The following is a 25,798-nucleotide window of genomic DNA, read 5'->3' on the forward strand; positions in this document are numbered from 1 at the left end:
ATATATATATATATATATATATAAAATTAAAAATGAACTAACTCCGCCAGAGTGTCTCTTTTGGGTCACTTTGACCGGTCCCAGCCTGGATAAAGGAGGAGAGTTGGAATTGTGACATAAAAAAAAACAAGAATCGACAGAATAAAGTTCATTTGTAGTTCTAAACATATTTAGGGTATTTTTTACTCACCTTTTGTCTCTCCCACGATGTTATTCCTCTCTCCTACAGCGTACATCACATTCAGATGCATATGGAAAATTATGCAAATTAGGCGATGATTTTAGGACAGCCAATAGCTACTTTCCTTACTGAGGAGTTGGCAACACTGTTTCCGAGTTGTCTTGAATGTGTTCAATACGTTGTGTGATGACGCGTCGGTGCTACGTGTCTAGGAAGTAATCCGGTCAACATGGCGACGCAACAAGGAGATGTTGATGAACTCTTCGATGTGAAAAATGCTTATTACATTGGCAGTTATCAACAATGTATCAATGAAGCTCAGAAGGTTAAGGTGATAAATCTGCTGATAAACCGTTTGTGCAACATGGCTAATAGCTAGTCTTTCTGTAGTCTCGATGTAATACGTTTGAACTAGCTAGCTAATCAGCTAACGTTAGTACTAGCTGCTAACGTTAACATCTCTGTTATAAAAGCAATTCAGTGAATGAATAGATGATGTTAAATCAAAAACATCACCTACTTGCTATTTTCCTCTTTACAGCCAACAACACCTGAGAAGGAGGTTGAGAGAGACATGTTTCTGTACAGAGCCTATATTGCCCAGGTAAACTTCATAATTGCACAGATGGCGATATATTTATTAGAACGTCAAATTACGTGAGTGTAACCTTAGTGTCACTTTGCAATAAATTACTATATTGTTTTTATTGTCTAATCTTGAACTATAACTTTATCATCGGAAGATGCCTCCATTTTAAGTGCCATTAAGACACTGCTTGTCAGTATTGTATCAGTTGTCATCTGTATAATTTCAGAGGAAGTATGCTGTGGTGATGGATGACATTAAGGCCAGCTCCTCACCAGAACTCCAGGCTGTCAAGATGTTTGCTGAGTATCGCGCCAACGAGGGCAAAAGGTTTTATTCCATGAAACAGTCAATATAACAACCCACCTGTGTAATTAAAGTGAAAGGCTTTTTGTCGGCTCCTTTGGTGGTGTAGAAATATTGCTATTTTTTTTTGCTTGTGCAGGGATGCCATTGTGGCTGAACTTGACAAGAAAATGAGCAAGAATGTAGATGTGGCCAACACAACCTTCCTGCTCATGGCTGCGTCCATTTACTACCATGAGATGAACTCGGATGCTGCCTTGAGGACCCTGCATCAGGGAGAAAGTCTGGAGTGGTAAGGACGATCACAGGATACTATTTACGTTTGTAGCCCCTGTTATTATGTGTTATGCGATATGTGAATGTCCCTCTTTTTTTTCAGCATGGCAATGACCATTCAGGTGCTGCTGAGTTTAGACCGTGTTGATTTGGCAAGGTATGTCCACTTGACACACACCATCTGATTAAGTAACTTTTTAAGTAAATTTAGTTATTAAAGGATTCAGCAAATTGAGCATATGATTCAGTGTTGGTCATATATCGTGTTTACTTATTTTGACACGAAGGAAAGAGCTGAAGAAGATGCAGGAGCAGGACGAGGATGCCACACTGACCCAACTGTCCACGGCCTGGGTCAACATCGCTGTTGTGAGTGTCAGCCCATAGCGAAGATCCCTACATGCTATAATACAACATTGGAGCGAGCGGGCCTCATTGCCCCTCACCTGAATGAAATGGGCTTTTGACAGAGCACCACTCTCAATGGAAAATTGGTCATCAATTTAGGACTGAAGTCCACTCAATTTCTGTCTTCTGATCAACAGAAGAAAAAAAGGACTTGACTTTCCCTTTTTTTTCAGGGAGGAGAGAAGCTGCAGGATGCTTACTACATCTTCCAGGAGATGTCGGATAAGTACTCCCCCACTTTGCTTCTGCTGAATGGCCAGGCTGCCTGCCATATGGCCCAGAACAAGTGGGAGGAGGCAGAGGGGGTTCTCCAGGAGGCACTAGACAAGGTCATTACTTACCTCACATGCATTCTTATCTTAATCAACTGTAGACATATTTCAGAGATTAATTTGTAGATGTGTAGAGGGGTGTTTAAATATAGATGAACACTATTTGATAGCATAACATTATAGGGTGTTACAGTGAAGACATTTTAATAGTACAATTTGAATGAGTTAAACCAATTAGTGGTGTCTGTCTTATCCAACCATATCAATACAAGTTCAGTGTCTTCAAGCAAAATACTTGCAATTTTAGCAATTGACCGGTAGGTGATAGAAATACACTAGTAATGCAGTTGTATTCATATTTCAGAAAATGTGCTGGAACATGTATGAATGAAGCGGGATAACGAGCGAGGTTATACAGTGCACCGAGACATTTCTGTGAGGAAAAAGAGGGTGTTTTCCAACCTCTTATAGAGTCTGTTTTTCCCCTAACAGGACAGCAGCCACCCTGAGACTTTGATCAACCTGATTGTGCTGACCCAGCACTTAGGCAAAGCTCCCGAGGTGAGTCTTTGCATCAGTTTTGCCACAAATACTGAGAAATGTTTGTCGGACATTATCAAAGCTTTGGAATGACAAATGAGGGTTTATTCAATTTGTAGATATCTTGCACATTAGTGTCCTTCTCCTTGAATAGCAATAAACTTCAAAGACAAAGTTCTAGGGATAAAGTCGCCCCCCCCTCAAAAAGAAATCTGCTCGTGCCAGATTGAGGTGACAGTGAGTAAATAATCAATAGAATCTTGACTATCTACAGAATGGTTTCTTCAATGGGGGTCAAAGTAATCACTGATTACCCATCAAGGTTATTTAGCTCGCCTGAGGTGTATATAGATAAGACCTTGTTCTAATGATTTATGATCAATGTTTTTATAGGCATGAATTTCCTTAGCATCAATCTGTTTTGTATTTGTTTGCAGGTAACCAACAGGTATCTCTCTCAACTGAAAGATGCCCATAGAGCTCACCCCTTCCTTAAAGACTACCTGACCAAGGTACGTTGATTACATTTTCCTTTACACAGTTCTACTTCCTTGTTACAGCTGTTGGTCAACCTTAGCTTTCTTGGAAGTAAATTAAATTATCTGATTGGTGAGCACTGCAGCATATCTAGTCTAAGCATTTAAAACTAGTTTTGACTTTAATTTCATAGACTTCACTACACAATTCTCCATTAAAAAAGTGTATATCAACATTGTAAAGTCAGGTTGTATCATTCGTTAGACCAGTATATTTCTGTCCACAACAGTGTTAAACATTTTCTACCGTGTGTTAAATGCTTCTCTTTTTTTACCTCAGGAGAATGAATTTGACAGACTGACGATGCAGTATGCTCCCACTGCAACTGCTTGAGACAATGGAGACATCTGTTTGGACCCCAAAACATTATTAATACTGGACACACAACTGATTTCTCCATATCTTTTTGTCTATCAATATGGGAAACGCTAAACTGTATAGATTAAAATTGACATGCACGTTTAGAAATTTGAATAATAAAAAGATTGAATAATAATATTACCGTACACATATTTTCTTTATACTCACACGTACAGGTATTTGTAGTACATTGAAATGTCCCTTCTGATAATGTCTCTTGATGTTTGTAACATCTGCATTTCTCTCATTGAGAAATACTTCCTGTCACTCTGTTTCCTTTTAGCATTCCTCTAAAATGTACAATAAATGTTTTATGAGCCGGTTTACACCCAGTGTGAGTTTTTTTTGGGTGTCTGTACTTTACTATTTATTTTTTTGACAACATTTACTTCACTACATTCCTGAAGAAAATGATGTACTTTCTACTTCATGTATTTTCCCTGACTCCCAAAAGTACTTGTTACATTTTGAATGCTTAGCAGGACAGGAAAATGGTCTAATCCACACACTTATCAAGTGAACATTCCTGGCCATCCCTGCGGACTCACTAAACACAAAAATAAGGAAATGGTGCCGTCTGATAAGGAATTTGAAATGATTTATACTTTCGATTCTTAAGTATATTTTAACCCAAATACTTTTAGACTTTAACTCAAGTAGGATTTTACTGGGTGACTTTTACTTGAGTAATTTTCTATTAAGGTATCTTTACTTTTACCACTGGTGTCAGTGTGAAAATAACCAATAACGCCGATAAAAGACCAGATATCCTCACAATGTTCGCCTGTCAGTGTGAAACCAGTGGTGGAGGGTACACAGTTTATCAATATTTTTTTATTTATCATTCTATTGAAATTCATGGATTATGGTCCGATGAGACCACGCTAGAAGTAGACAATGTTTCCTCCTTTGTGTTTGAAACTAAACATTTTGTAAATGAGTGGTGCCATTAAATTCATGATAACCCTGCAAGGTTGCAGTGCTTGGTTCTTGACAGACTCAAACCGGTGTGTCTGGCACCCTACTACCATACCCCGTTCAAAAGCACTTAATTAAATATTTTGTCCATTCACCCTCAGAATAGCACACATACACAATCCATGTCTCAATGTTTAAAAATCCTTATTTAACCTGTCTCCTCCCCTTCATCTACACTGATTGAAGTGGATTGGACATGGAGTAAATGCATTTCATAGTATTTGAATGTGTTTTCTGGAACATTCGACATCTTGTTGATGTGCATCGTTCTGCTGTTACATGTTGCGCTGTCGCTTTAAATTATCTCAGTTTAAAAAAAATCCCAGTACTTGAAAGTAGTGGGCCATAATTACGTCAGCCCCTCTGCTTTTTTCTTCATTCAATTAGTTAGAATGGTTTTAGGTGCGGGTGCTGAACATTATAGTCTTGTAAAAACGTTTACTAGCAGTACTTTTAATATTGTAACCAGAGATGTTTCAAGTGCCGTGTGGAATCATGTTCTACATTGATTCCCATTAAAACAGCACGCATTTTTCTGTCACTTGTCAATACGCAGCATCACAGACACAGCATCACAGACTCCGCAGGACACGACTAGCAGCGGAACGACAGAGGAAGGCGAACATTGTGAGGATATCTGGTCTTTTATCGGCGTTATTGGTTATTTTCTTAGTATTAGAAATGTTTCAGGACCACTGGTTTGGTATCTGGTAGGAATAGGTTATTGTAGCTGATGAAATGACGAAGATATGTTATATAAGGCGAATAACGGAGATCAGACAGAATTTAACGTTGGCCTCACAAGAATCGCATGTGATACCTCGACTGTACCGCTCTCTAGTATGGCACATCTTTAGTTTAGGTAGCTATCCAGATAGCTAATAATACTTACTGGATTTGTTTTTCTTGGCACACGGACGTGATTTTACAGTTACATCTAATCTCTGATAGATTCAACTAACGTTAGTTTGGTAGCCGTTTTAAATGCTGGTCTACCCGGTATTGTGTACATTTAATTTAGCGCGCTAGTCGGCTAACAAGCTAACGTTAGCTACAAAATAAGAATTGCCAAAATTCTGGCCAATGTTTACTAGGTCATAGAATACAGTAGCTTGTAATTCTAATAATTATAGCTAGGTAATTAACGTTGGCTATTAAATAAATCCAGCCGGTTTACCCATGGTTTTTGTAGGTTTATAATCCAATCAGACATAAATGATCTTCATGTGAAATGAACCCACGTCCTAATTTAGAAAAGAAAGAATTAACATTAGGCCACTTGAGACTAGGTTAAGCTGCTTAAAGCTTTTTTTCTAGTTTTTAGTTTAGCTATATAACTAGCTAGATACAGTAGTTTGGACGCGTCGGGATCTTGCCTGGCTACCTCCTGTACAGAGAAAACACGCCGATCATAACTGTCTGTGTCAGTTTTCTAAATCGCCGTTTTCCGTGCCGACACAATGGACAGTCACACGGATGATGACAGTATGAGAGTCGGGGAGGTGGAACCCATGCCTGGCTATACGGGTCTCCTAACGAGAGCGTCTACTGTGATGCTCAGTGCCTTGAGAGACTGCAGCGCGTGCGGTCTAGAGCTCTCTAAAAGGACGCTCCTGGATAACGCTTATATTACATGGACCGAAATCGGCCTTTTCTTCATGTGCGCCGTTATGTGGACGCAGATACGACGGGGACTAACAGAATGTCTGTTCAAGGTAGATACACCCCCCATACCCAGCTTTCCCCTCAATCTTGCATACTATACATTCACATACACTTTTCTCCACGAAATACATCAATTCCCTCTTTACTTCAAGAACCATGAGCCTTATTTTCGTTCCCTAATTACAGGAGCCTTCCATCAGAGTTCAGCCTTCATTGGGTGTTTATAAAGGCGTTCATGTCACATGTTTCATATACCTTGCAGTAGAACTGAAATAAGATAACCGTTGTATTTCAATTATGGTGAATTACATTTGACTTTTCAAGCCCACCACAGGTTATTATTTAACACTGGTCTGTTTATCTCTGGTATAAAATCATAAATTATTCTCCTTGCTGAATTCAACAATTGTTGTCTACTGTACTGGGGCTTGTCCTCCTGACAAGTTAATCTTGATGCCCATCAAATTGAATCATATGATGAATACCTTCATTCTGAGGAAGGCCTACACGCTACACTCCGATACCTTTAGTGTTTCAGTGTGTGTCAACTTGTAGTTCCCAACCAGGGGTTCTAGGAACACAGGGGGTCCTTGAGAACACTAATGAGACCATAGGCTTAATGGTAAAATGCACATGAGAGGGTACTTTAGGCATACTCCGGGCAGAGCAAAATTCACTGTTGTAGCCAAAATCAAGATCAGATACCAGGAAACTGTTTCAATAAGACTACGGAAACCCTTCACCTCAGCTAATGACTCTGCAATAAAATATTAACTCCCGGGTTACAAAGACCAGAGCAGAGATGTGGCAAGCAAGCTTTGCTGAGGAGATTAAGGACACATACATGTGAACCACAGACAGCACCTTTTTTCTAAGAGTGTAGGCTATCTAGAACCTCAAAGGGTTCTTCGGCTGTCCCCATAGGATTTTTATTTTACCTTTATTTAACCAGGCAAGTCAGTTAAGAACAAATTATTATTTTCAATGACGGCCTAGGAACAGTGGGTTAACTGCCTGTTCAGGGGCAGAACGACAGATTTGTACCTTGTCAGCTCTGGGGTTTGAACTTGCAACCTTCCGTTTACTAGTCCAACGCTCTTACCACTAGGCTACCCACCCTTTGAAGAACACTTTTTGATCCAGGTAGAAACTTTTTGGGTTCTATGTAAAACCCTTTCCACAGAGGGTTCTATCTGGAACCCAAAAGGGTGCTCTTATGGGGACAGCCGAAGAACCCTTTTGGAACTCTTTTTTTCTAAGGGTGTATAGCCTCCCTAATCATTGGTGATTGGCTTAAGGCCGTAGACTGATGAGGAAATCAATGCATGTGAGATCTACTACTACAGTAGCATTGTCTCTCAAGCTACTGTCACACTCACACAAGCGGGTTAAGACAGTGGTTTCCTGGTGCGTGCTCAAACTATCATCAAAAAAGCAATATTCAGCAATTCTAGGTTGTTTTGTCATTTATTTTCGAGTAGCCTAGTAGCTAGCGTCTCTTTTTTATTTTTTCCCCACACACATTCAGTCAGTTATCCATCAATGAATGTGTTACACACCATTAGCATATCTTTGCCTGTCAATGAATGAATACATTCATAATCCTCCCAGCTTTTGGCTCCATGACAGTAGTAGGGGACTCAAGGCTCTGCTGAGAGATGCACAGACTCTGACTCTCCCGCTAGGGGCATCATTTCAGCTAAACCAAGAGTATGGGAAGGGGTTTTGTATTCAGACCCTTTGACTTTTTCCACATTTTGTTATGTTACAGCCTTATTCTAAAATTGATTAAATAAATGTTTTTCCTCATCAATCTACACACAATATCCCATAATGGCAGAGCGAAAACAGGTTTTTAGAAAAATTATTACTTAAAAAAAACAGATACCATATTTCCATAAATATTCAGACCCTTTGCTATGAGACTCGAAATTGAGCACAGGTGCATCCTGTTTCCAGTTTGGAAACATCAAGACTGTTCCTAGAACTGGCCGCCCTGCAAACTGAGCAATCGGGGGAGAAAGGCCTTGGTCAGGGAGGTGACCGAGAACCCGATGGTCACTCTGACAGAGTTCCTTTATGGAGATGGGAGAACCTTCCAGAAGGACAACCATCTCTGCAGCACTCCACCAATCAGGCCTTTATGGTAGAGTGGCCAGATGTAAGCCACTCCTCAGTAAAATACATGTGACAGGCTGATTGGAGTTGACCAAAAGGCACCTAAAGGACTCTCACACCATGAGAAACAAGATTCTCTGGTTTGATGAAACCAAGATTGAACTTTTTGGTCTGGAGGAAACCTGGCATCATCCCTATAGTGAAGCATGGTGGTGGCAGCATCATGCTGTGGGGGTGTTTTTCAGGTGCAATGACTTGGAGACTAGTCAGGATCGAGGGAAAGATGAACGGAGCAAAGTACAGAGAGATCCTTGATGAAAACCTGCTCAGGACCTCAGAATGGGGTGAAGGTTCACCTTCCAACAGGACAACAGCCCTAAGCACACAGCCAAGACAACGCAGGAGTGGCTTCGGGACAAGTCTCTGAATGTCCTTGAGTGGCACAACCAGAGCCCGGCCTTGAACCCGATCGAAACATCTCTGGAGAGACCTGAAAATAGTTGTGCATTGATAGTCCCCATCCAACCTGACAGCGCTTGAGAGGATCTGCAGAGAAGAATCGGAGAAATTCCCCAAATACAGGTGTGCCAGGCTTGAAGCGTCATACCCAAGAAGACTCGAGGCTGTACAACAAAGTACTGAGTAAAGAGTCTGAATAGTTATGTAAATGTGATACTTCAGTTGTATTTTTTTTTATACACTTGCAAACATTTCTAAAAACCTGTTTTTGCTTTGTCATTATGGATTATTGTGTGTAGATTGATGAGGGGAAAATATTATTTAATCAATTTTAGCATAAGGCTGTAACATAACAAAATGTGGAAAAAGTCAAGGGATCTGAATACTTTCCAGATGCACTGTATATCGATTATCACGTTGAAATCAATAGCTCGGTAGGGGGAGATGAGGTTGCGTGTCCTGTTAAAACTAACACCGCTCAATAACCACACAGAATATAGGAATAATTTTTACATCACTGGTTAGAGGACAGTTTGTAGAAGACATCTAGCTACATTTTGAAGTGATGCATTTTGATTCAAGTGGGTCGCCAACGTGGTAAGTGTAGCGCAACACTTTTTGGTTAATCACTTCCATCGGTATCATGCTGAAATCAATAGAACAGGGGGCAAATGTTTTGGAGTGTAGCGCGTTTTAAACTAACACTATTCAAAGGCTACACGGAAACTTGAAATAACCTACACATCGTTGGTTGAATGAGGACTAGTAAGAAGGCTTATATCTATATTTTGAATGTTGAATGTTGATTTCGGAAGGCTGCCATCACGGGAAAGGGAACAGACCACTATTTCTGTTAGTTAACGTAAATCCAGGGATGGGCAACTTTAATGTAAAACATTGTGAGCAGAACATTTTAGTGGCCCCCCTCTTGCCAGCAGAGATTTTGTAGTTTTTGTTTCAGAGTTGATTTCGTGCAATTCTATACATTTTATCTTGGGGTGTAGGGAAAATGCAGTTTAAAGCAGGTTTCCTGCAATTCTACACATTTTGCCATGGGGCGGAGAGGAAAATGAACTGTTTTACACTTAATTTCCTGCAATTCTACACATTTTGCCATGGGGCGGAGAGGAAAATGAACTGTTTTACACTTAATTTCCTGCAATTCTACACATTTTGCCACGGGATGGAGAGAAATTTTTGCTGATTTTGATATGATATCTGAGTGAGACTGACTATCAAAATCATTGGGGATCCCTCATCCAGTAATTTGACCATGATAACTTTAGATAGTTTAGCGGCCAGTCAATTTAGCAATCTAAAATATGTTAGCTGTCATGGGCTAATTGAGTGACTATCAGTGACTGACATAACAAAATAAAAACTGCTGATGCACAACCACATTTTGAATTCACCTTGTGTATTCTACTATTCTAACTCGCAACAGTAAGTTGAGACCCCGACTGAGTAAAAAGAAAATAGGGGTGGCCACCAGTTGCCCATCCCTGACTTAAATTAATCATGATGAGGCATAGGATATCAACAGTGTAAACAGTTGGCTGCTTTTTAAGTGATTGTTTGTCAAATCCATGTCTTGGTGTGTGGCCAGTGACTTTTATAGAGAGACCGCATCAAATTTGTTGAAAAGTCCTGCGCATCCCAGCGTGTGACAAAATCAACAGTAACAAAACAAAGATCTATTTTAAGCAATCAGTCTTATGTCATCACGATGACTATAAACCTTTATAATCATATCACCAATCTGAGGTAAAAAGGATGTGTAATTCCACTCAATTCTTTGAGGTGAAAATGTAAGTTTGTGTAAGGTAGTAACAGAAACGGTCCAATTTCCAGGGAAATTTGTGGAATATACACTACTTTAATATGGCAAAATAATTCTACGTCAATTTAAAGTGATAGTATATGTTGCCCACTCAAACAATTTCACACTCATTTAACCATTTACAGAGTAAAAAAATGCTCTCAAACACAATTTAACCGGGTACTCTAGACTAGCCTCTCCATAGTGTCTATGCAGCAGCCTGATCGTTTGACGTTCCTACTAATATGACTTGGATTGGCCTTTGGTTGCTGGACAGTAAAATAACGTTGATTTGTAAACCAATAGAACATGTAATAAATGCTGGTTCCAATGATATGAAATTAATAGAATTTGTTTTATTTTTCACTAAGCTAGGCTACTTTGAAACAAGGTAAGACATGCTTCATAAAATGACATAAAACGTCCAGGTTTTAAACAATTATGTTTATGGTTAAATAGTTCCTAAATGCTGGCTGCCTCCGCTGAGATTCAAGGTGGGTGATGTGCTGTGCGCAACAGGCACCTTCCTTCACTCTCAGGTCACGTGACCATTTGATCTGCACGAACTGTGCCTCAAGTATGTCGGCAGAATAAAGCATTTCGTCGTTAATGTTAATTAAACTTCATTATAATTTGTCAAACATGACTATATTAAAGTTTAGGCTATATTAAAGTTTGGCAAAGTTTTGTTGGCGACTCCCTCATGTCCGCATCGAGTTGGACATGAGGATGTATGCATATCACCTACACTTTGACTTGTAGGCTTTTTTATTTACAGTGCCTTGACTAGAGTGGCCAGAAAAATGCCCTTGCTTAAAGAAAAAAAATAAGCAAACGCGTTTGGTGTTCGCCAAAAGGCATGTGGGAGCCTCCCCAAACATATGTAAGATGGTACTCTGGTCAGATGAGACTAAAATTGAGCTTTTTGGTCATCAAGGAAAACGCTATGTCTGGCACAAACCCAACACCTCTCATCACCTCGAGAACACCATCCCCACAGTGAAGCATGGTGGTGGCAGCATCATGCCGTGGGGACGTTTTTCATCGGCAGGGACTGGGAAACTGGGCAGAATTGAAGGAATGATGGATGGCGCTAAATACAGGGAAATTCTTGAGGGAAACCTGTTTCAGTCTTCCAGAGATTTGAGACTGGGACAGGTTCACCTTCCAGCAGGACAATGACCCTAAGCATACTGCTTTAGCAACACTCAAGTGGTTTAAGGGTAAACATTTAAATGCCTTGGAATGGCCTAGTCAAAGCCTAGACCTCCATCCAAATTGAAAATCTGTGGTATGATTTAAAGGTTTGCTGTACACCAGCAGAACCCATCCAACTTGAAGGAGCTGGAGGAGTTTTGCCTTGAAGAATGAGACATATCCCAAGAGACTTGCAGTTGTAATTGCTGCAAAAGGTGGCTCTACAAAGTATTGACTTTGCGGGGGGTGAATAGTTATGCACACAAGTTGTATATTTTTTTGTCTTATTTCTTGTTTGTTTCACAATAAAAAATATTTTGTATCTTCAAAGTGGTAGGCATGTTGTGTAAATCAAATGATACAAACCCCCCAAAAATTCCAGGCTCGAAGGAAACAGAATAGGAAAAATGCCAAGGGAGGTGAATACATTCGCCAGCCACTGTATGTACATGAAAAATATACTTGAATATATTTCAAATTGTAACGGCTGTCTTGGGAAGAAGGTGAGGAGGACCAAGGTGCAGCGTGGTAAGTGTTCATGATGATTATAATTAAAGAAAGCACTGAACACTGAATCAAAACAATAAACAATGACGTGAATTTACAAAACCGAAACAGTACCGTGTGGCCCAAACACTCACACGGAAACAAACACCCACAAACCAAAAGTGAAACCCAGGCTACCTAAGTATGATTCTCAATCAGAGACAACTAACGACACCTGTCTCTGATTGAGAACCATACTAGGCCGAATACAAAAACCAACATAGAAAAACAAACAGACTGCAAAGAATAAAACAAATAATAAAATAACAGAACTATGGTCAGAACGTGACACAAATCTTGGCCTTTGATACAATTCTGATCGGTGTAATTTTTTGATATTGTGATTTTAGTGTGAAATCTATATTCTTCTTGTCCGACAATTTTTTTTTGTAACTTGCCCCGGACAAGAGGACAAGCGTTAATGTTGAGCCCTGATGTCAAGTCAAACAGCAGTTGCCTAGCCAAAGCCATCTACTACAGCCAACTTTACCACTGCACTGTTTTGAGAAAAAGCCAAGTTGTTCCCTGCAGCTGCGTCGATGTGCTCTCCAAAAAAACAGCCAGCCATACAAACAGCCTTCGGTCTCGCTTCCAAGTGTCTGCATGGTCCTAAACGTTAGCCCGCGAATCCCGCTAAACTGCATTTGCCTTTAATCGGAATTTGAATGATTTTGGTGTTGAGCGAGGTTATGATGACTGCCATACCCTGCCGTGGCGCCCCTGTCTCTCGCACTGCTGGGGTTGACTGGGAGGTGCTCCAATGTCCGTTCCAACAGATGTGGCCACAGCTCATTATTAATTTGGACATTTGGCTGGGTTAGGAGTAAAGCTAAATGCTATATCATAGCATGTTGGCTCAGATGTGGTCAGGGAATGGGCGGCTTTTTCCTTTTAGTCACAACTACTATGGACAGACCCTGGATGAGAAATGGCCGGGCCTTTCACAATTAATTACACTAGTACAATCTGATGCAACACTATCGGGGTATTTATCGAACTACGTGTTTGGTGTGTGTTGCGTAAGAAGCACCCAAACAGTGATTGAGAAATGCCAAGGGATGTAAATCATGTTAACGAAAATTAGCATCCAGTGACGCATTGAGGCTAAACTATCTAGCTTTCATCTGAGGAATGTGTACTCCAATATAGCCCAATAACTTCAGCCTCTCGTAGAATTAAGGGACGCCATAAATAAAACACAAGGCTTTTTGAAATCTCCTGGGTGCTCCTGTTCTACTACTCCCTTAAATATTTGAAGCTATCAGGGGACTATTCCCACAACCTCTGTCTCTGTGGCAGCATGGGTATATAAAGAAGCGTCTGAGATGGAGGGGGAGTAGAGAGAGACAGGACCTACAGTGAACCCACTGACTGACTGACGGACTGACTGACTGACTGACTGCCCCTCATGCAGCAACAATAGTCTCTCTAATACAACAAACCCCCGACCGACCACACTGTAAAAACTCTGGGCACTAGTTACCTATAGACTAGGACTAGGACTTTTTTCTTTCTTCCTGTGCACATGGTCAGGAAAAACTCCTGACCCTGAGAGTATGATATTGTGTCTGACATTGTGGTCATGTGGTACATGTCTTCACGTAAGATGGCCTCTCTGACTTTACTGTGAAAAACGCCTTTTTTAAGGACTTTCTATTTGGAGGATATAGACGCACACTGTTGAGCTCTGATTGGCAGATGGCTCAGAGCCGTCAGTCACCTTCAGGCTTTGTAGTTACTGTTGTTATTACACTGTCTTAACTCGGTCACTGCACTGCACCGAGGGCAGAGGTGTCGGCTTAGAAGACTTGGGCTCAGACAATAAACTGTAGGGCCCTAAAGGCTCTCTGTATCAGTGTTTGCCTTGTGTATAACATTGGGATGCTGTTTATGATTAACTAACACTTACACTTGGTGGTACTATTATTTTATTGCCATACACCTGCCTATATGACAAGGAGGTCAGTGTATGATTGTGTGCGGGTGTGTGCGTGTCTGCCTTGACTGTCTGTATATTTACTAGTGAGTGTGGGTGTGAAAGTGCACGATGCCTGACTTCCACTTCCTGCTGCTATAGTGCTGCAACTGGGGCCTGGGCTCGGCTAAACTGGCGCAGCACACCCAGCTCTTATTAACGGGGCCAATTTCGGCAGTGATACATGGCCTGCCTGCTTCTCCACAGCCACAGCCTCTCAGGATCCAGGCAAACGTGCCAAGCCTAACTGAAACGCACTCAGCAGCAGTTTATAACCCCTCTTATGAATTCCTGTCTCCCGCTCGCAGCAAATACATGTACTTGACAGTGTTAGCCCAATGCTGATAAGCCCTAAAACCAGGCTATGTTTCAAAACCACTTGATGTAGAAGGCGCCCTCAACCACAGGTCTTGGATCAGATCCTAATGTAAACCATTTGGGGATGGGAAAATAATATAATCTGACCCTGTATCAGTGGTTAGGGGCAACTACCTACTGACTCTGTCAACATCTCTCCTGACTAACTAACTTCCTGGTTATTCTAATTTCTAAAACCGTCTGACATAATCCATGACAAGTCACACATACAGGCTTAACGACTATTGTTATCAAACTGTAATAGTGTAGTAAAACTATTTGTCTTGATTAAAAGTCCCAGCAGCCCTCAATTAAAGAGATGATCCTTATATCCTCTCATATAAATATTGATTAAGTGTAGCCGGTCTCTATATAACTGGCTTTAACAAAATAGCGTATGAAGAAGCAGACAGGAACTCATTTATTATGATTAACTAAACAACTCCTATAAATAACTTGTGTTTACCGGCTGTCTTTCCCCTGGCAAGCTAGAATGCACAGCCTTGCACAACAAAACATGTCCCTCTGTAGAGAGACAGCACATTGTGGCTGTCAAACTTGGCAGAGCTCTGTAACCCCAACAACAAGGCTACTCTATGACAGTACGATTGAGAGGGCAAAGGAAATCGGAGCTCATTGTCTCCTCAGCACAACATAGCGCTGGAGAGTCTGAGAGAGTTGTGGTGGGACCATTCATTAGTAGTAGGATATAATAGATATCCAGCCTGTTGACAAGGAGTTTCCCACTTTCCATGCTTTTTAAAGGTAGTACCGTAGTTTAATACTTTTCAGTGGTTTTTGAACAGGATTTAGGCCTACATGGAAGTTTCTCGTTAGGCAGTTGAAGGGCTAGTGTACATCCGCACATTTATAATTGTAGGAAAATAGCAAATTCTTCTGTAATTGCATACATTTATTTTGTCCCTACGATACCCAGGTTAAATTATCAAAGCAAACTGGGAACCAATTATATTAGTTTGGGGACAGGTCGAAAATCATTAAACATTTATGGCAATTTAGCTAGTTAGTTTGCACTTGCTAATTTGTCCTATTTAGCTAGCTTGCTGTTGCTAGCAAATTGGTCCTGGGATATAAACATTGAGTTGTTATTTTACCTGAAATGCACAAGGTCCTCTACTCCGCCAATTAATCCACACATAAAACGGTCATTCGAATCGTTTCTAGTCATCTCTCTTCCTTACATGCTTTTTCTTCTCTTGACTTTATATTGCGATTTTCAACTTTCATAAATGAGGTGCATTACCGCCACTGACCTCGTTCGTCTTTCAGTACCTGCTTCTATAAACCAATGAGGAGATGGGAGAGGCAGGACTTGCAGCGTGATCTGCGTCAGAAATAGAAAGGACTTCTATTTTAGCCCTTGGCAACACAGATGCTCGTTGGCGCACGTGAGCAGTGTGGTTGCAATAATTGAATAACATAGATTTCTACATTTATTTTGCAATGCTCACACACGCGACGCGAGCGTGTGGTCAGCCTCTGCCAGAGCCTGTTGGTTAGCATAGCAACAGGATAGTTAGCCCCACATGAGCTACACATCTGGGAGAGCGTAACCAAAGATAGACCACAGCTTGTTGTTTCCAATGGGAACAAATGAGTCATAGTGGGCAGAGAAAGCAAGGAGCTAGTGAGATCCTATTAGCTTGTTGTAGCATACATCTGCATATTTCCGTTAGGGAACGCCTACTATGTGAAGTGCGCGCTTGCAATAACTCACCTAATTCACCTTTGCACTCCTAAACAATGCAATTTTGTATAACTTTGGCAAAGGTAAAGTCTACAAAACGTAGTCCACTCTGTTCATAACAGATTCTAGTTTTGGAAACAGAAAACTGTATTGAGATCAAATGTTTCATCAATGAGAAAATGTGCAGAATGTCAGCCAAAATCCATCTGCTTCTATCTTCTCCCACTGCCGGCTACTTGGCTTCCTCTCACTACCATCATTTGCTAGTGAGTGGAAACACCAAGCGCATGCTTCACATTTATACATCCGGTGAAATATGTCTCATTGTTCTGTGGTGTAACAGTGACTGTTTTACAACGAGGTGTTACTCTGGGCAGCTGAGCTGACCCTACCAGGTTTGTTTGAGCTGAACCCACTGTCATTCGACCTCGTCCTCCCCCCACCTCCTTCTCATCGCTAAGCCTCCTCCATCTTGTCAAAGATTTACCCAGTGGATGCGAGCCTATATAGTTCTTGACTCATCCCTGTAGTGTCATACGGTCTAAGCGTCGTTAATAAAATGAACACTAATCAGCTAGCCTCTCCTTTAGTTCATACTATATGACCCCCTGGCTCAGCCCGGCAGGCAGTGACGTGGTTATTACAGTGACCTCATAAACCGCAGGCTCCTGGCTTTATGCACCCTCTTAGTGTTGCTAATTTCATGCCTGTTGCATTATGGATGATGCCCATATGCTCACACATACACATGCAGGGAGAACGGAACAGCTTGTGTGAATAATAGTTCATTTTTGTCTTGCTGCAAATGGCAGGAAATGACAAACCACTCTCTCTCACTCTCTCTCACCAACCCCCATTAACAGTTAACAAACGGTTAAATTTGTTTCAAACAGTAAAATTACATGACCAACAGAAAATACATGGAAGGAAATGTTTTCACTAAGACTTAAAACACATGCGACAATAGCGAGCCTATCTTCCCATATTACTGAACATGCAACTACTGTAATGAAGCAATGAATGTAATACATCATTTTTAAACATTTGCCAAATTGCAGATTGTGGGAAAGCACTGTTCTTAAAGACACACCTGATGCAAGCCGTTTCATGTGACAGAGTTTAACATCTCCATTAGAAACTTGTGTTCGTAAATGCAATCTGGAGTACCAGGTGTAGACCTTACAGTGAAATGCTTACTTACGAACCCCGAACCAACAATGCAGTTTAAAAAATACGGATAAGAATAAGAAATAAAAGTAACAAGTAATTAAAAAGCAGCAGTAAAAAACAATAGCAAGACTATATACAGGGGGGTACCGCTACAGAGTCAATGTGCGGGGGCACGGGTTCGTTGAGGTAATATGTGCATGTAGGTAGAGTTAAAGTGACTATGCATAGATGATAACAACAGAGAGTAGCAACGGTGTAAAAGCGGGGAGTGGGGAATCCAGAGAATAGAATTATGGTCAGATTTGCCAAATGGAGGGCGAGCTTTCGGGGCTCTACCCTAACTTTTTTCCCAAGGAGTACATGTGCTCCTAAATGAACAAATGTAGGAGCACAGTGAACAATGTTCAAGTAACACAGAGTTTATTAACATAGATATTTATACTCTGTGTGTGAGCGTGTACTAAGGGACAAACATCTGTGCAACAGCATATACCACCAAAATCACACATTGACCCATGCCTACTAGATGCAAAGGATATCAGTTGTCCAGCTGCTTTTGTATGTTGGCCGTCTGGCACGCTTAGAGGTCAGCCAGCGGTCAACGGCAGGAGTGGGATCCAACTCCTCGACAGAAGACCCCTCCAGGCTGCTCCTCATCAGGTCTATCGCTGGTGGAGACCCCAAGGCAGCTTCTTGTCGAATTCTTAATCCGGTTCTGCGCATAGAAGCCTCGCTCACACTGGGCGGCTGAAATGGGCAGCACCAGCTCCAGTATGTTCTAGGGAAAAGATGATAACTTTACATTTCATCTTACCACTAACTTATCAAAACCAACTATAGAAGGATACCATACATAGCCACTCAGGACTGTTAGTCTACTTTGTAATCGTGCCTGTAGGGGTCCTTTGTTAACATGGTCTCCCACAGGCCACTGTAGGATGTGTCCTTGAAATTGTGGCTGACCAGGATTTTCAGCCCCTGCCCATCATCCTGGATTGCAGCCATGTTGCACCCCGATTTGCAGGATTGGACAGAGCCTCATGCCTCCTGCCTTTGCCCTAAGCTTTAGTGCTTCCAGTCTGGTCACTGTCTTCCTCTGACTTGGCTTGGGGGAGGATCAGGTCATTCCTTTTCAGGGTGAGGCTAAGTGAGGATAGCTCCTCAAACATGTCTGAGGGAAAAGGGCAGAATGCACAAGAGTGCATTCTCCATTTCCCACTGTATCTGTTAAGTAGTGAATAAATAAACTGTCACCTGTCAATTACTTGATTCTGAAAGTTCATTTGAGTCTTGAACCTAATTTTTAAAACTAGTGTGGTATTACATTTCTTGTGTAAAATGGACCTTCTTTGACCTCCATTGAACTTCCGCTGTTCTTGATGCTACGGCCAGGTGCTGCAGAACAACGGAGCACTGGGCTTTGTCAGTGGCAAGGTCCTTGTCTTGTCCATGCCGCAGTAATACTTTGAGGGCTCTGTGGATATGGGGGACCCAGCGAGTTCCCTTGACACTAGACGGTGTGCAAATATCCACACCGAGCTCTTGCCCGAAAACATAGAGCTCTCGTTTGGATTTTCCGCTGAAGTGGTTCGTCTTCCATATCAGATTCAGAAGATTGTACACGACAGACACCTTTGGCTCTTTCTTCTGAATGGTCAGTATTGCCAGCTCTAGCCTGTGAAAGTCAGAACAGAATCTTCCAAACAATTCACACCCCCCCCCCCCCATAGAATGATTTATTTCAGCTTTTATTTCTTTCATCACATTCCCAGTGGGCCAGAAGTTTACGTACACTCAATTAGTATTTGGTAGCATTGCCTTTAAATTGTTTAACTTGGGTCAAACGTTTCGGGTAGCCTTCCACAAGCTTCCCACAATAAGTTGGGTGAATTTTGGCCCATTCCTCCTGACAGAGCTGATGTAAATCAGTCAAATTTGTAGGCCTCCTTGCTCGCACACACCTTTACAGTTCTGCCCACAAATCTTCTATGAGATTGAGGTCAAGGCTTTGTGATGGCCACTCCAATACCTTGACTTTGTTGTCCTTAAGCCATTTTGCTACAACTTTGGAAGTATGTTTGGGGTCATTGTCCATTTGGAAGACCCGGGGGACCCGGTATCTTCACTAACGTTGTTCTCTCAGGGCCCCTCAGGGGTGACACTGTGTGTCATCAGCAAACTTAATGATGGTGTTGGAGTTGTGCCTGGCCGTGCAGTCATGAGTGAACATGACTGCACGGAGGGGACTGAGCATGCACCCCTGAGGGGCCCCCATGTTGAGGATCAGTGTGGCGGATGTGTTGTTATCTACCCTTACCACCTGGGGCCAGCCCGGCAGGAAGTCTAGGATCCAGTTGCAGAGGGAGCTCTTTAGTCCCAGGATCCTTAGCTTTGTAATGAGTTTGAGGGCACTATGGTGTTGAACACTGAGCTGTAGTCAATGAATAGCATTCTCACATTGGTGTTCCTTTTGTCCAGGTGGGAAAGGTTAGTGTGGAATGCAATAGAGATTGCATCATCTGTGGATCTGTTGGTGTGGTATGCAAATTGGAGTGGGTCTAGGGTTTCTGGGATAATGGTATTGATGTGAGTCATGACCAGCCTTTCAAAGCATTTCATGCCTACAGACATGAGTGCTACTGGTCAGTAGTCATTTAGGCCGGTTACCTTAGTGTCCTTGGGCACAGGGATTATGGTGGTCTGCTTGAAATATGTTGGTATTACAGACTCAGACAGGGAGAGGTTGAAAGTGAATTGAAGACACTTGCCAGTTGGTCAGCGCATGCTCAGAGTACACGTCCCATCTGGCCCAGCGGCCTTGTGAATGTTGACCTGTTTAAAGGTCTTACGCACATCGGCTGCGGGAGAGCGTGATCACACAGTCATCCAGTACAGTTGATGCTCTAATGCATGTTTCAGTGTTTCTTGCCTCGAAGCAAGCATATTAGTTATTTAGCTCGTCTGGTAGGCTCGTGTCACTGGGCAGCTCTCGGCTGTGCTTCTGTAATAGTTTGCAAGTCCTGCCACATCCGACGAGCGTCGGAGCCGGTGTAGTACGATTGGATCTTAGTCCTGTATTGACACTTTGCCTGTTTGATGGTTCGTCGGATGGCATAGCGGGATTTATTATAAGCTTCCTGCTCCTTGAAAGCAGCAGCTTTACCCTTTTTAGCTCAGTGCGAATGTTGCCTGTAATCCATGGCTTCTGGTTGGGGTATGTACATACAGTCACTGTGGGGACGACATCCTCAATGCACTTATTGATCAAGCCAGTAACTGATGTGGTGTAGTCCTCAATGCAATTGGAAGAATCCCGGAATATATTCCAGTCTGTGCTAGCAAAACAGTCCTGTAGATTAGGATCTGCTTCATCTGACCACTTTTTTATAGACTGAGTCAATGGTGCTTCCTGCTTTAATTCTAGCTTCTAAGCAGGAATCAGAAGGATAGAGATATGGTCAGATTTGCCAAATGGAGGGCGAGGGAGAGCTTTGTACACTTCTCTGTGTGTGGAGTAGAGGTGGTCTAGATTTTTTTTTTTTACCTCTGGTTGTACATTTAACATGTTGATAGAAATTTGGTAAAACTGTTTAAGTTTCCTTGCATTAAAGTCACGGCCACTAGGAACACTGCCTCTGGATGAACATTTTACAGTTTATGGCGGAATACAGCTCATTCAGTGCGGATTTAGTTCCAACCTCGCTCAGTGGTGGTATATAGACAGCTACGAAAAAACAGTAAACTCTCTGGGTAAATAGTGAGTTCTGTGTTTCAGTATGATATGTTGGATGAAGGAATAAAGACAGACACCAATGTCAAGTTCAATAGCCTTGTTCAAGCATTGTACAAATCCCTACACGCAAAGTCCGACTTGTCGATTACCTATCAACTAGACTCCGTAACAGTCTGCAGCTTATCATAAGATACTCCACCTCAGGCGAGCAAAACTTTGAGACTTCCGTAGATATCGTGCACCAACTGTTTACATAAATGCATAGGCCCCCGCCCTGTGTTTTACCAGAGGCTGCTGTTCTGTCTTGCCGATAGAGTGTACAACCCACCAGCTCTATGTTCTTAGGGTCGTCGTTCATCCACGACTCAGTGAAGCATAAAATATTACAGTTTTCAATGTCCCGTTGGTAGGATATCAGTGCTTTCAGCTCATCCCATTTATTTTCTAGTGTTTGAACGTTAGCTAGCAGAATGGAGAGCAAGGGCAAGGGCAGATTAGCCACTCGTCGCCTGGTCCTCACAAAGAACCCTGATCTTTTGCCTCGAAATCTAAGTTTTCTCCTCCAGCGACTCACTGGGATCGAGGCCTGGTCGGGTGTCAACAGTGTATCCCTCGCATCCGACTCATTGAAGAAAAACTCTTCGTCCAGTTTGAGGTGAGCAATCCCAGTTCTGATGTTTAAAAGCTCCTATCGGTCATAGGAGAAGGTAGCAGCAACATTATGTACAAATCAAGTTACGAACCAGGCGAAAAAACAAACAAAATTGTGAAAAAACTAACAAAATAGCATGATTGGTTGAGGGCCATCATCCCAATTCCAGACACAAATGACAGAACACCTCACTCAACCTAGCAGAGCTTCTTAGGCTGTTTTCATGTTATCCAGAGCGTAACTGTTACATTGGCAACAATTTAATTACGCTTTTTTGCCGACGTTTGCTGATACCGGCCATATTCAACGGGTGTTGAGCGTTCATAAATTCATTAGTTATTCTGCGCTCTGGCACACTCCCGACGTAAATATGCAACTAGAATGGGTTGTTAGTATGACTAGGATTGTGCCTTTGGCTTCTAGACAATGAAAGAAAGTTCATATGAAAACCAGTAGAACAGGAGAGAAGTGCTGTGAAACTTTTTGGGTGGCAAGCCTAGCAGCTATTAAGTGCTTCATGCTGTTTCTCTCTCTCCCAGTGCTGCTCCCTACAGTCTGTGTTGCCTAGCAACAAATCTACACTCTATTTTGGTCGTGGCTCGCTCTATAATCTCACTGTACATGACTATTTTCGGCAAGCCTAAAAAATAAGTGCTGCTCATCGATAACTGCCGTCCAGTTTGTCTTCTTATAATGACTGTAAGATAATAGCCTTACTACTTGCAAAAATAATTAAAGATGTCCTGGATGCAATCATTGATGAAACACAGTCTTGCTTTATGAGGAACAGACATATTTCTAACCATGTCAGACTAGTTAGTATTAGACATTCTTGACTACTCAGACCTAATATCCGAGGATAGCTTCATATTATTTATAGATTTTTATAAAGCATTTGACACAGTAGAGCATCAGTTCCTCTTCCACTCCCTTGAGAGACTTGGCTTTGGGGATTTTTTCTGTAAGGATATTAAGACTCTAAAAAAATGGTAACAGCTCTATCAAATTGAAATATGGCACCTCACCTAGATTTGAGTTAAAAAGAGGAATTAGGCAAGGTTGTACTATCTCTCCGTACCTGTTTTTATTAATCACCCAACTTCTTACAAATTCTTTAAATAATAGTCCTGTTCAAGCTATTTCCAAATCTGGTAAAGAAATTATTATAAGCCAGCTGGCTGACGATACTACACTTTTTCTGAAAGATGCTAACCAAATTCCCATATCGATCAATGTGATACAGTCTTTTTCCAAAGTATCTGGTCTATCTTAACATTAATAAATGTGAACTCATGGCTGTTAAAGATTGTGTGACACCTTCATATTATGATATTCCAGTAAAAGAAGAACTTACATATTCAGGCATAACCATTACAAAGGATCAGAAGTCTAGAGGCTTACTAAATTTGAACCCTCTTATTAAAAAAACCCAGAAGAAGCTAAATCAATGGCTACAGAGGGACTTATCTTTAAAGGAACAGTCCTAATAACCAGGGCTGGAGGTATCTCTAGACTAACATATGGTGCTCTATCTTTTATATCTTGACAGTAAAATAAGGAGATAGACCAGATGCTTTCCAACTTTCTGTGGAGAAACCGTACCCATTACATTAGGAAAACTGTTGTAATGGGAATGGTGGGCTGAATTTTCTGGACTTTACTACCTTAAATAATACTTTTAAGATCAATTGGATAAAACAATTCCTAAGAAGACCCACTTCTATGTGGAATTTTATTCCTCATCATGTCTTCTTTACTTTTGGTGGCCTTAACTTCATGTTGGTTTGCAATTATAATATTGACAAAGTTCCAGTGAAACGTTCTGCTTGTCATGGTCCTTAATTTATAAGCATAATTTTTCTCCACACAGATATTATATATGGAATAATCGGGATATATTGTATAAAAATACTTGTTTTTAGAATATTGGTTCTGAAATAATATCCTATTGGTGAACCAACTGGTAAATGCAGAGGGTCTTTTACTCAGTTATAAGGAATTCTTATCACTTTACAAGGTCCCTGTAACACCTAAAGATTTTGCAATTGTTTTAGATGCCATTCCCTCAGGTGTTGCTTTATTATTCAGTAACGTGTCAAGACCTGACCCTCAGAGCCTACCTTCTGTTGACCCTGTTGACTCATCAGTAGGAAATATTTGTTTTTTTTTGGTCCGTTCAACAACAGAGCGATACGAACCTTGTTTCAGCAGGATGTTGTACCTTATGTCATGCCTTATTGGAATGGATTTATTGATAATATCTGTTGGAAAAAAGTTTGGATGTTGCCACACACATCTACTTGTTAACAAAATTAAGGAAGTTTCCTTTAAAATTATTCATAAATATCATCCCGCCGACCACTATATGAAGAAGTTTAAGGAAAACATCAACTGAAATTGCTCCTTTTGTAATGACCACCCAGAAACAGTGTTGCATCTTTTTTGGCATTGTATTCATGTAAGGAATCTGTGGCAAGACATCAGTAGATTTATAATTGAACACATTTATGAAGATCTTACACTATTGTGGAGAGATGTACTGCTTGGATTCTTTACCTATGATAGAAATATTTTTATGTAATTAATTATTATTCTTTTGGCCAAATTTCATATTCACAAATGTACATTTACAATTAAAAAAACACATTTTCCTACCTTACAAAAATTAATTGAACTGTATTTTAAGACAATTAAATACTCTACTAACAAAAAAGCTGTTAGCATTATAAGTGTATGTCCCTTAAGGTCCTTGTGTAATGTGATTTTGTACCCCCTAGCCCAATTGTCCATTTTATATAATTTATATATACTTGTGTCCACACATGTACTTCCTGTGTTGATTTGTTGTTAATAAAAAATAAAAATAAATAAAAGACTATTTTCGGCAAAATATGAATTCCGGTCAACCAAGACACAGTTCCTATTTTATGACTGATGAGATTTGTTAAATTCTGACACCAATTTAATCCCACAAAATTATCCAAATTTACCTATAGACTGATAAGCATGACAGTGAAATGTATTTTCTGCAGAAAATAGTTAACCGTTAACATCCCTACTCTCTCTCTGTCACTCCATGGTTATCTTTTGAACTGGGCTCATGACATGAGCGCTTCCTGCCAGTGGCGGTACAGCCCTCATCTATTACTGTGACTGAGCCAGTGGGAAAGACAAGATACTTTTTTTTACCTGAAAAGAACTACATCAGCAGAGGACATCAACAGCTATCAGAAAATGCTTGTATTTTTGTATTTTTGTTTTGTAGGGCAGCCCTTTAATGCTAGGTCGTATGACCACAGATCACAAGCTGGCTGTAAACAATTGCCAATATTGTTAACATAAAACATGATCATAAATAAAGCTGTTATGTTACTGTATAGATGAGCACTGTCCATCCCCTGGATAAATCTTTGACAAGATGGAGAAGAATGACTCAGAGCTGGGGGTTCAGGGCGGTCAGTTGACAATACAAAGTTCTATCCTCCACAAACAAGTAAAAATGTAGGCCTAGTAGTTGGCCCTACTACTGGGCCCTCAATACGCAGACTCATTTCAGTGTGAGAAACTAAAGTTAGGCTACCTCTTGAATGCCCTTCAATTGAAAATGTATGGAAGGAAACATTTCCCATGAAACAAGGACATTACAAAATGACAGTGATGAATTGAAATGATCCAAAGATGAAGTCTCAGCGGTATCAGTGACACTGAGTGGACCGACTTCTCTCCAGAGGAGCAAATGATTAGTAGCCAGGACAAACGTATATTCACGATTTCATCATTATCATAAAAATCTGTAAATTATAGCACGTTTTGGGGCTTATTCAATAGTTTTTTACTGATAAGGTAGAATTCCAAAGAAAAATAATGTTAAAAGGTCAATTTTATATTCCTTAAAAATAAATACAAAATAATTGTCATGGCAATTTGATTTATGGCCAAGTGTCAAAACACCCAT

General features: G+C 41.0%; 2 protein-coding genes across 2 annotated transcripts in view; both read left to right on the forward strand.

The window, feature by feature from the left end:
• Positions 1-308: 308 nt before the first annotated feature.
• LOC109902414 (COPI coat complex subunit epsilon) lies at positions 309-3,792 on the forward strand. The gene is made up of 10 exons (XM_020498740.2): positions 309-512; positions 723-785; positions 997-1,097; positions 1,213-1,365; positions 1,453-1,506; positions 1,637-1,718; positions 1,931-2,086; positions 2,522-2,590; positions 3,007-3,081; positions 3,386-3,792. Exons 1-10 carry the CDS (start codon positions 411-413, stop codon positions 3,437-3,439), a joined length of 909 nt encoding a protein of 302 aa, XP_020354329.1. The 5' UTR covers positions 309-410; the 3' UTR covers positions 3,440-3,792.
• Positions 3,793-4,826: 1,034 nt separating this feature from the next.
• Positions 4,827-25,798, forward strand: part of LOC109902413 (ceramide synthase 1) — a 42,730-nt gene continuing 21,758 nt past the window's right edge. The window contains exon 1 of the mRNA XM_020498738.2: positions 4,827-6,159. Within this exon, the coding sequence (XP_020354327.2) occupies positions 5,905-6,159 (255 nt within the window). The 5' untranslated portion in view covers positions 4,827-5,904. The remainder of the gene's footprint in view (positions 6,160-25,798) is intronic.

The sequence above is a fragment of the Oncorhynchus kisutch genome, linkage group LG13 (genome assembly GCF_002021735.2).
Source record: "Oncorhynchus kisutch isolate 150728-3 linkage group LG13, Okis_V2, whole genome shotgun sequence".
NCBI lineage: Eukaryota > Metazoa > Chordata > Actinopteri > Salmoniformes > Salmonidae > Oncorhynchus > Oncorhynchus kisutch.

Coding starts and splice junctions, on each gene's coding strand:
- LOC109902414 (XM_020498740.2), top strand. CDS start 411: ATGGCGACGCAACAAGGAGATGTTGATGAACTCTTCGATGTGAAAAAT. Junction 1,366..1,452: donor CAGGGAGAAAGTCTGGAGTG/GTAAGGACGATC, acceptor CTTTTTTTTCAG/CATGGCAATGACCATTCAGG. Junction 3,082..3,385: donor TTAAAGACTACCTGACCAAG/GTACGTTGATTA, acceptor TTTTTACCTCAG/GAGAATGAATTTGACAGACT.